This window comes from Camelus ferus, chromosome 10 (assembly GCF_009834535.1).
Source record: "Camelus ferus isolate YT-003-E chromosome 10, BCGSAC_Cfer_1.0, whole genome shotgun sequence".
Lineage (NCBI taxonomy): Eukaryota > Metazoa > Chordata > Mammalia > Artiodactyla > Camelidae > Camelus > Camelus ferus.
This window is the reverse complement of record NC_045705.1, coordinates 53,981,483-53,993,780: the sequence shown is the minus strand read 5'-3', so window position 1 is coordinate 53,993,780 and position 12,298 is coordinate 53,981,483. Positions and strand designations below refer to the sequence as shown.

Genomic DNA, 12,298 nt, shown 5'->3' with positions numbered 1-12,298 from the left:
TACCAGCAGTGTAGAAGGTTCCCTTTCCTCCACAGCCTCTCCAGCATATGTCATTTGTGGACTTTTGAATGATGGCCATTCTGGCTGGTGTGAGGTGATAACTCATCATAGTTTTGATTTGCATTTCTCTGATAATTAGTGATACTGAGCATTTTTTCATGTGCCTGTTGATCATTTGTATGGTGAAATGACTTTTTGGTATTTTTTTCATTTAAGTATTACTCTTTTGATCTCATGTGGACGGCACAACATATGCATGTAGGCATCTTGTCAACATATTCTAATATACAACATTTTCATACTTGATTATGAAATGTCTGATTTTGTTAGGTCTGCACAATGCCTAAATTACAACTAATGATCCACAGTGGATTTATTTCTCACAATGCTCTTGGGATTAAACTCCACAGATAGCTTCCATTACAGCCAATCCATAATTATATTAATCAGGGTAGGTGATGTTATGTTCTTCTCACAAATTAACCCTGGCAACTCAGTGTGGTCTAACACAACATAGATTTATTTCTTGCTTCCAGTATGCTCTCTGTTCTCCATATTCCCTCAAATCCCAGGCTGATAGGAAATTCCATTATCTTATAATTGTATCATGCAGAATATGTCATTGTGGAAGAGGAAGAGAGAGTTGTCCACTGGTAATTTAATTTGATCCAGAAGAGAAACAAAGCATTTCCTCTCATAGCCCATTGGCATGTACTATTCACAGTCTTACCTAACTGCGAGGGGACTTTGACTTCTGGTTCTCATCAAATTCCCAAAACATCATTGCTGTAAGTGTTCATTCAACCACCTGAACTGATCAAATGATGCAAATGTGAGCGCCAACTGTGTTCTGCTCTGAGTCAATGGTCCCTTTGTGAGTATCTTTGCCTTAAGATAATGGACATTAATATTCTCAAATCATGCACAATGTAAATATATTTGGAAATATGTTGTAAAATGTAGAGAGATCAATGTGTTGATTTTCTGACAGGCTGGCTGGTAAAGTAAGTATATTAATTATGAGACCATTTAATTTATTCTAATACCCACTGGTTTTTATTTCAATAGGCATCATTCCAAATAAGATGAAGACTGGAAACCAAACAATGGTGACAGAATTCATTATTTTGGGGTTAACAGAGCATCCTACACTTTGTTCCATCTTCTTTGTGGTTTTTCTAGGAATCTATATTGCTACCATATTAGGCAATGTCAGCATAATTATATTAATCCGAAGAAGCCCTCAGCTTCACACCCCGATGTACCTTTTCCTCAGCCATTTGGCCTTTGTGGACATTAGGTACTCCTCATCAGTCACACCTATTATGATTGTGAGTTTCCTAAAAAAAGGAACTACCATCCCTGTCGTTGGCTGCATAGCCCAGCTTGGCTCTGATGTTATCTTTGGAACAGCTGAGTGCTTCCTGCTGGCAGCCATGGCCTATGATCGCTACGTGGCCATCTGCTTCCCACTCCTCTACTCTATACACATGTCTCCCAGCGTCTGCATCATCTTATTGGTTGCTTCCTATCTGGGAGGATGTGCAAATGCTTCATCATTTACTGGATGTTTACTGAGCTTGACTTTCTGTGGACCGAATAAAATCAATCATTTCTTCTGCGACCTTCCACCACTAGTGAAGCTCTCATGTACCCATATTTATGTTGCTGAAATATCTCCTGCCATCTCAGCTGGGTCAATCATTGTAATCACACTGTTTACCATAACTGTTTCATATCTGTACATCCTCCACTCGATCCTGAAGATGCACTCAACAGAGGGAAGGCACAAGGCTTTCTCTACTTGTACTTCCCACCTCACTGCAGCCACTCTGTTTTATGGGACAGTCACATTTGTTTATGTCATACCGAAGTCAAGCCATTCACCTGACCATATTAAAGTGGTGTCCGTCTTCCACACAGTGGTGATCCCCATGTTGAACCCCCTCATCTACAGTCTGAGGAACAAAGAGGTGAAAGAGGCCATGAGAAAATTGATGGCTAGCATGCGAGGACATCCACTTCAAAGGCAGGTATCTTGAATAAACAGTGCCAGTCACATAACTAGATAAAGAGCCAAGTTGCCCCCAACCCCACATCTCCTTAGATAACTGACCATTCAGACCACTTGTATTTTCTCTTCCCATGCTGTAAATTTCTGCTCTTATATTTTTAAGTCACCAATAAAGAGTGAGGGTATGAAACCCTAGGCCCCCACCCTCAACCCTAATAAAGCAGAACCCTAACATCTCTCTCTCTCTCTATTCCATGACCCTGTGTGGCCCCAGCTGTATAACTTCCAGGACTTGTAAGTAATCCGCCTTGTCTCTTTCAAAATTTCCTGATGGTTATTGCTAAGTGCATCTTGCAGTAAGAACCACAAGGGCTGGTCCAGGATATGAAGACAAACTGGAAGGAGCTGGCTTAAAGAAGTCCCTGTAACTCAGTACTCTGGTAGACGAAGTTATGTATCCACAGTTTTCAGAAAGGATAACACCATAGATTCCAGGTTAGACATCATTTTTTACAATGAAATAAACAGGCAGTGTTCACTTTCATGTCCCTGGGCCTCTTACGTTGAGCATTTAAAAATCTATTTATCAGCTACTCATATGTCCTTTTTTTGTATAATGTATTGTCAGGTCTTTTGTCAATTTTATTCTCAGATTGTACTTTTCTTACTGATTTGTTGTTATAATCTGTCTTCAAGTCCTTTTGTCAGATTTATACATTAAAGGTATACCCTCCCTTTGAAGTATGCTGTGTCACTCTCTTAATTGTATCCTTGATGAACAAAAATTTTTAATTAAAATGATCTAATTTATCAATGTTTTCTTTAATGTTTAATGTTTTAGTGAAACTTCAAGATATCTTTGCCTAATCCAAGGTCATAAAGACATTCTCTATTTTATCTTCTAGAGGCTTTATACTTCTGAAACTCAGGACTAAGCAGCAATTTTAGATATTTTTGTTTCATCTAAGAATTCAGTAAAGGCAAAGTCCACACATCTATTTACTGTGAGGCTGTGCGGGACTAAGTGGTTTCTCTTTTATTGCTAGCTCCTCCTCTGCTGCTGCTTTCTAGGAAAAATCATTGTAGCATAAGAGAAGGGAATTTTGGGGTGAAATGATTTGTTTTTGCATTTGGGTTTCTTCCAAATTTCTATCTGTCCAGACAATTTACATTCTCATCCAAGAACTGGCTGATTCATTCTCATCCCTTCAAAGTGTCTCTGTAAGACAGACAAGACCGCAGGTAGGCAAACTGCCACATTTCTCTGCTCGGCTATGTGGATGTCAGTTCATCAAGGCTTTCTTGAATCCTCTACTCCCGGTTCATTGACTATATGAGTGTGATTTTCATTTCATTGAGATTTGTCCTGTTACCATATGATGAAAGGTTTTTCATATCCTTCTACATCCTAATTCAGAGATGTAAGTACCACTTTGATTAAGTTGTGAATGTTAAATCAATCTAGATTTTCTGGAATAAACACAACTTTAGTTGCTTTTTTTATCCATTTTATTACCACTAGGTTTGATTTGCTAATTATTTGGTTTAGGATGTTTGCATCCATGTGCATGAGAGAATTTGGCTTAACATTTTCCATTCTTGAAATGAAGTTTTCAGGTGGGAGTATTAAAATATAAAAATGATTCGGAAAGTGTTTGTTGTCTTTTCTCGGAAGAACATTTTACGGGATCAGTGATATTTATATCTGTGATATTTGTAAAACTTCAACAGTAAAGCCATCTGGGCCTTCCATTTTTGTGGGAAAGTTTTTCACTATAAGACTCACTTTTATTAATGAAAAAAGGAATATTCAGTTTCTCAATTTCTTTCTTGTCATTTTTGGTAAGATATTCTTCCAAGTGGTTTTCCAATTCCTTTATATTTCAAAATTATATCTTATTTTTACTTTCTGTAGGATTTATAATGTTGTTCCCATTTCATTCCAATATTGTATTTTCTACATATCTTTTTTGAGTTTTTTTCTATATATCTTATTAATAAGCCTTAGTGGTTTATCAATTTTATTAGCATTTTTAAAGGATGAAATTTTGATTTGTGCTTTTCTGTACTGTACATCAATTTTCTATTTTATAAATGTATATTCATCTCTATTATTTTCTTCTTTTGGGGGGTTTAATTAAAAGTTTTTTATTTAAATTCTTGAGAAGGCTTGAGAAAGACACTTACATAATAGTTTGCATTCTTTTTTTTGCAATATGCAAAATTTCCTTATAGTCATTGCATTAGCAGTGTCCAATAAGATTTAATATGTTACATTTTAGCTAATATCTAATCTAGCTAACACATCTAATTCTTATCATGATTTCTTTCTTGACTTTTGTATTATTTACAAATATGTTGTTTATTTTCCATAATTTTGGGAATGTTCAAGTTATATTATTGACAAAAGACATGCTCTGAAACATTTAAATGCCTAAAAAAATTTTAAGACTGAATCTGTGGTCAATTTTTATAGTAAAGATATTATCAGCTTAAAAATAGACTGTTATAACTATAAGAAATTTCATATAAGTTCCTTAGTTACCACAAAGAAAATACTATAAAATACTTACAAAAGAAAAAGAGAAAGGAATCAATATCAATTAAACACACAAACACACACACACAATGAGACAAAGAAAGACAGTAAGACAGAAAAAGTGGGACAAAATAACTATCAGATAAACCAAAAATAGTTAAAGAATGGAAATAGTAAATCCTCCATCAATAACCACCTTAAATGTAAATGGACTAAACTCCCCAATAAAGACACAGAATAGCTGAATAAATTTAAAAATGAAGATCCAACTGTATGCTATTTATAAGAAACTCACTTTAGTGGCTCTGCTAATACCACACAAAGAAGACTTTAAGTCAAAAAGACTTTGTCTCTAGAAACAAAGAATATTATTACTTAATGATAAAAGGATTATTCAACAGGAAACATAACAATTGTAAATATAAATACTCTCAACATCAAAACACCTAATTATAGGAAACAAATATTGATAGATCTGAAAGGAGAAATTGATGACAATATAATTATGGTAGGATATTTAAATACCTCAATTTCAATAATGGATAGAACATCCAGACAGAAGATCAATGAAGAAATAGTGGATTTGAACACTATAGATCAAATGAAACTAACTGATATATACAGGACTTTTTACCAAACAGCAAAAGGAAACACATTCTTCAGGACTGATCACATATTAGATAAATGAAATTAGAAACATTAAATAGATGCCTCAGAAGTAAAAAGTATCATAAGGGATTATATAAACAATTATGTGTGAACGAACTGGATAGCCCAAAAGAAATGTATAAATTTCTAGAAACGTATGACCTATTAAGATTGGATAGAGAAGAAATAGAAAGTTAAAATAGAGCTACCATATGATCCAGCAATCCCACTTCTGTACATACATCTGAAGGAAATGGAAACATTATCTCAAAGGGATACATGCCTTCCCATGCTTATTGCAGCATTATTCACAATATTGAAGACTTGAAAGTAAACTAAGTGTCCATCAACAGAAGAATGGATAAAGAATATCTGATATAAATATCATAATGTGTACACAAACACAAACACAAACACAATGGAATATTATTCAGCCATAAAAGACATCCTGCCTTTTGGGACAACATGGATGAACTTGAGGGCATTATGTTAAGTGAAGTAAGTCAGATGGAGAAAGACAAATACTGTATGTTCTCACTTATATGTGGAATTGAAAAAAATTAATAGAAATAGAGAGTAGAAAGAGGTTGTCAGGGACTGGGTGTAGGGGGAATAGTAAGGTGTTGGCCAAAGGATACAGACTTCCAGCCAGAAGATGAGTAAGTTCTGGGGATCTTATGTGGAGCATGGCGACTCTAGTTAACAGCACTGTATTACATACTTGAAAATTGTTAAGAGAGCAGAACTTAAATGTTCTCATCACATACACACAAAAAAGATAATTATGCAAGGGGCCAGAGGTGTTAATTAACCATATTGTGGTAACCATTTTGAAATATATATGTGTCTCAAACTATCACACTGTACATCTTAAACTTACATATTTATAGGTCTATAATATCTCAATAAATCTGGGAAATAAAGAGAAAAAGAAAGCCCAAACAGGCCAATAACATACAAAGACATTGAATCAGTAATCAAAAACTTCACAACAGAGAAAGGTCCAAGACAATTTGCTTCATGGGTAAATTCTATTAAACAATCAAAGAAGAATTAATTCTAATTCTACTTAAACTCTTCCAAAAAACAGAGTAAGAGAGATCACCTTCAAATTCATTTTAAGAGTACAGCATCACCTCAAAAACAAATCCATACAAAAACACCACAAGAGCCAACCTCTTCATGACTATCCTAATGACCCTCCCTGGAAATTTCAGCACAAGATTTTCCTCTAAGATCAGAAACAAGGCAGCAATGTTCAATCTTTTTTTCTTTTCTTGATGTAGTCAGTTTACAATGTTGTGTCAATTTTGGGTGTACAGCATAATAGTTCAGTCATACATATACATACATATATTCATTTTCATATTCTTTTTCATTATACGTTACTACAAGATATTGAATATAGTTCCCTGAACAATGTTCAAACTTGCCACATCTGTTCAACATAGTATTGGAGCCTTAGCCAGGGCAATTAGACAAGGAAAAACAAAAGCATCCAGATCAAAAAGAAGAATTAAAATTGTCCCTGTTTGCAGATAGTATGATTTTATATAGAGAAAACTCAAAAAATGTCATCAAAAAACTGCTAAAACTAATAAACAAATTCAATAAAGTTGCAAGATACAAAATCAACTATAAAAATTATTTTCATTTCTATACAATAACAGTGATCTGAAAAGGAAATTAGGAAACAATCCCATTTACAATAACACCAAAAAGAAAAAAATACCAAGAAATAAACTTAACTAAAGAAATGAAAGATTTGTATACTAAAACAACAAAATATTGATAAAAGAAATTAAACAAAACTCAAACAAATGTAAAAACATTTTGTATTCTTGGGTTTGAAGATTTAATATTTCTAAAATATCCATTCTATCCAAAGTAGATTCAATGCATCCACATCAAAACCCCAATGGAATTTCTCTTACAGAAGTATAAAAAATAATTCTAAAGTTCATATATAGAACCACAAATAAACCCAAATAGCCAAAAATAATCTTGAGAAAAAAAGGATAAAGCTGTAGGCATCACACTTGCTGATTCCAAACTATATTACAAAGTTACAGTGCTTAAAACAGTATGGTACTGGCATAAAGACACAATACAGATCAATGAATAGAATAGTGAGCAAAAATAAACTCATGCATATACAGTCAAGTAATTTTTGACAATCACTTCAAGAATATACAGTGGGGAAAGGATATCCTCTTCAATAAATGATGCTGGGAAAACTGGATATCCACATGCAAGAGAATAAAATTGACAATTATCTTAAAATAAAGACAAGATTAACTCAGATTAAAGACTTAAATGTAAGACCTAAAATTGTAAGAATAAAACCTCTAGAAGAAAACATAGGGGAGAAGATTCATGTCATTGGTCTTGGCAATGATTTCTTTGATATCTCACCAAAAGTATAGGCAATAAAAACAAAAATAGACAAGTGGGGTTACATTAAACTAAAAAGCTTCTGCAAAGCAATGGAAACAATCAACAGAGTCAAAAGGCAACTATAGAATAAGAGAAAATATTTTCAAACTATCTTTCTGATAAGGGGTTAATTTCCAAAATGTATAAGGAACTCATATGACTACAGCATAAAAACTAGTAAGTCAATTTAAAAATGGACAAAGACTTAAACAGACATTTCTCCAAAGACACAGAAATGGCCAACAGGTATATGAAAAAGTGCTCAACATCACTAATCATCACGTAAATGCAAATCAAAACCACAATGAGATACCATTTCACATATATCAGGATGGCTATTACAAAAAAAGAAAAAAAAAAGACAAGTGTATGCAAGGATGTGGAGAAAGGGAAAAAAAAACTTTTGTACAATTTTGCTGGGAATGCAAAATGCTGCAGTTGCTATGGACAACAGTATGACGTTTCCTCAAATAATTAAAAATAGAACTACCATATGATCCACTAACCTAACCTCTAGATATTTACCTAAAAGACCTCAAAGAGGTACTGATTAGCACTCCCATGTTCATTGTAGCACTATTCACAATAGCCAAGATGTGGAATATTATGGTCTTAAAAAAAAGAAAGAAATTCTTCAATATGTGACAACATGGATGGACCTGGAGAACACTGTGCTAAGTAAAAATAAGCCAGTCACAGGAGGACAGTACCACATGATTCCACTTTACAAGGTATCTAAAATAGTTGAATTCATAGACTCAGGAGTGGAATGATGGTTGCCAGGGGTTGAGGTTAGATTGAAATGAGGAGTTGCTAACCAACAGGCATAAAGTTTCATTTAAGCAAGGTGAATAAGATCTACTCAGCCATGAAAATAATGAAATAATGCCATGTGCAGCAACATGGATGGACCTAGAGATTATCATATTAAATGAAGTAACTCAGACAGAGAAGGACAAATATTATATAATGTTGCTTCTATGTGGAATCAAAAAAAGTTACAAATTTTATTTACAAGCCAGAAATAGACTCATGCTCATAGAAAATAAACTGTGATTCCCAAGGGGAAAGGGGAGAGGAGGGATATATTAACAGTTTGGGATTAACAGATACACACTACTATATATAAAACAGATAAACAACAAGGACCTACTGTATAGCACAGGGAACTATATTCAATTTCTTGTAATGTTCTGTAATGGAAAAAATCTGAAAAAATATATGTATGTATATGTATAACTGAACCACTTTGCTGTACAGCTGAAACTAATATTGTAAATTGACTACTTCAATAAAAATAAGGATTAAAAAAGATGAATAAGTTCTAGAGATCTGCTGTAGAACACCATACCTATAGTTAACAATAGTGTATTGTACACTTAAAAACCTATTAAGAGGACAAGTCTCATGCTAAGTGCTCTTACCACAATAAAATAAATACCAAAAAATAGATCATTCATTTATTCACTTGTTCATTCATTCATTTAGTACTGCTATGTACCAGGCACTCTGTAATGTTCTAAGAATAGTGTTGAACAAGGCAGAGGCGATCCCTCCCTCGTGGAAATTGTAGGATAGTACGTAAAAATACATTATGCAATTATTTGCTCCAGTGCCTATATAATTAAAAGTATGTAAGTACAAAACGTATTTCAAGGTTCTTTGAAATTGTTCACCAGGAGAATATGACTCAGTCTAGTGTGAAGAGAAGATTTCAATAGTGAAATAAATTTAAACCCAAGACCTAAGATGACTAGAAGTTAGTCTTCCATTGGAAGAGGGTGGAGTGATGAATACAGCTATACAACAGTTTGTAGTCGGGTAAAGATAGAAATCTATCTCTAAGTCATAGCACAGTGTCTGCTACATAGAAAGATTTTTTTTAATTGTTTAACACTAATTTAACAAACATCTACTTAGTGCCTTCTATATTCCCAACACTGCACCGTTAAAGAGGGATACAAAAATTGTTAGTCATAGACACTGCACTTCCACACTAGGGAAAGAATAAGATCCAAAGCTATAATGGGCATTAATCAAATGGCATAAACAAAATGTTAGGAGGATGGCAGGGGTGAAGGGAATTGAATTCTCCCAGACGTCATCTGGAAAGGTTTTGTATCATTCATTAGTCACAGTTGGGCTTCCTTAGAACCTAAAGGAGCTGTGTCTTTCTGGGACAGATGGAACCTTGCAGCAGGTCCATTTCCTGACTTGTTGGAGTTGAGATGTGTGAGCTGTTCAAGCCTCCTAATGTGGATTATCAGGCTTAGCTTTGTTCTGATGGCTACTGATCTATAGGCTCCCTCAAGCCCAGAACCAAAGGAAACTGACCTTCAACCTAGAGAATGTTCTGTTATGTGGCTGTGGTTCAAGAACACAGCCAGAATCAATTGTGGACATGTGTCTTTGACAACCTGCTAGTCAATGTGGCATCTGCGTGTGACAAGGTCATAAGAAAGGTGTTAGTGCAAGCTTCATTGTTCTACTAGAAAGTATACATGCTGGTGGATCCAGGGTTGGCAATGGGGAGAAAGAAGATGGTGTATATGAGAAATGTCTACTGCCAACAAGCCAGGTGTGTATCTCAAGTGTTCTAGTGCAAATCTATAATATATATGGAAAATTCATATGATTTAAAAATGTATGTCACTTATGTTGATAATAATACTGCGGTTCCATTGGATGCATATTTGTAAACTAAACTGTACCAGCAACCCCAAATTATCTCCAAACATAGGTGGCATGAAAATCTGGACCACTGAATATATAATAGCCATGTTTCAGAAATGCCACAAATTGTCACAGCCATATTAGTCATGTTGATCTAATCATCAACTCCAATGATAGTAAAATGTTTTTCAATTTGATTAAAATGAAATTTTTAGCTTTTTTCTATTTAATTAAAAATAACTGGAATTTCAGGGTATTTAGAAAATATTTTATTCACACACTTTACATAATCATGTTACATGCTATTTATCTGTCCCAGCAGATGTATACATGTAATTTCTCTATCCCAGTGGATTCTCAGTTTGGTTTTCCAAAACAAGTAAAATAATTAATTTGTAATTACAAATGAAGTAGGTGATGTGGGCCTTATCCCCAATGACACAGACCTCACTTACATGTGCCCTTGCTGTACAGCAACAATTCCTTGGAGACTATTGGTAGTGTTGCAGAAGATGTATCACTAGTTCACACTTGTCCGTTTTTAAGGACACAGACATATTTGATTTTCTCCTATGTCCCAGAAATTACAAGTTGATCATTTCAAGCAAACTATTAGTAACTGAGCATTTATTTGTTGCATAAACAGTGTTTGGAGTTTTCACTCACTTCATATAATTTAACACAAGAACCGCATGAGGTACGTATAACTGTCTCCTTTTTACAGGTAAGGAAACAAGAGCAAACTTTTTTTTATAACTTGCCTGTGATTTCAGAGACAGTGAGAGGCAGAGCTAGAAACTGATTTCAGATTTGCATGGCTCCAAAGTCCATGGGATTCTGCACGTCCCTTTGCCTTCCCTGCTGGCACTCATATACAACTTTGAAAACATTTGTGTCTTTCATACATCTATTTTCTTTAAAAATATAAAATTCATTTCTGGCTTGGGTCTTTGTTTAGTTAAAAGAGCCAGAACTTGATCATTCAGATACATAATTCTAGTAACTAGTCATGCTATATAGTATACTATTGCCATGATTCACATGTAACATTGAGTAAAACGTGTGTGGTTGCTGATAGTTATGTGTGTATGTTTACTTAATTCTCCTTAAGATACAAGTTCTTGAAAAAACAAATTATTCATAAGAATATGTTGGTATTTAAATTAGAGGAGTCACAGGAATGACTAAGGATAATGAACACATTCTCCCTTGCACTTGATCATGTGATCTATTTTAAAGTAAAGGAGTATTATTTTGAAATGCTAACCTTTCTTTCAGTCTAATTTTCTAGCTTTCCTAGATGGCTACCTCTATCCCTACCTCCCTAACTACACTTTCCTCCTGTTCTCATCATATGCCCCCACTTCTTACTGCTCTATTGTTGCTTAATAGAAGTGATGAAACTTAAACTTAATTAGTCCAAGTCCCAAATGTTTCAGTTCACTTTCCATTTAATCCTGGTCCATAAAAATATCTAGATTTTCTTACTGCAACATGCAATCCCATAAGTATGAAAAGGTATGGTATAGGAGACAAGTCCTAGAAGTTTTTGCAAAATATCCAGGATGTTTGGCTCAAAACAATAGTAAAAATTCTATTTGGCTCTTTCATCTTGAACATGGACAATTTCTATCCCTTGGTTTCAGTTATTATAAATAAGAATGTGATTTTTTTTTTTATTCCAGGGAAAGGATCAAGTAAGAAAGAGATGTCAAAGTCAACACCACATTTTCCGGCTCAATCAATTGGATAAATGCAGATAGTATTTACTAAGATTGACATTACTGAATAGAGGTGCATTTGGGATGGGGTTGGAAAATCAAGAGCTGGTCTTTCTATGAACATTTAGGTTATTTACAGTTCATGTTATTACAATCAATGGTGCGGTAAACATTCTTTTACAGATCTCCTGTGCACATGGGTAAGACTTACGCCATGGTATATACATAGGAGTAAAATAGCTGAGTCCTAAGGTAATCAAATCTTCA

At 34.3% G+C, this 12,298-nt stretch overlaps 2 protein-coding genes across 2 annotated transcripts in view; one reads left to right on the top strand and one right to left on the bottom strand.

Moving 5' to 3' along the window:
- OVCH2 (ovochymase 2) overlaps positions 1 to 12,298 on the bottom strand; it is a 54,239-nt gene that overhangs the window by 27,722 nt on the left and 14,219 nt on the right. The window lies entirely within an intron of this gene.
- On the top strand, positions 48 to 2,136 carry LOC102523401 (olfactory receptor 481-like). Its single transcript, XM_014555985.2, has 2 exons — positions 48 to 56; positions 1,086 to 2,136. Exons 1-2 carry the CDS (start codon positions 48 to 50, stop codon positions 2,040 to 2,042), a joined length of 966 nt encoding a protein of 321 aa, XP_014411471.2. The 3' UTR covers positions 2,043 to 2,136.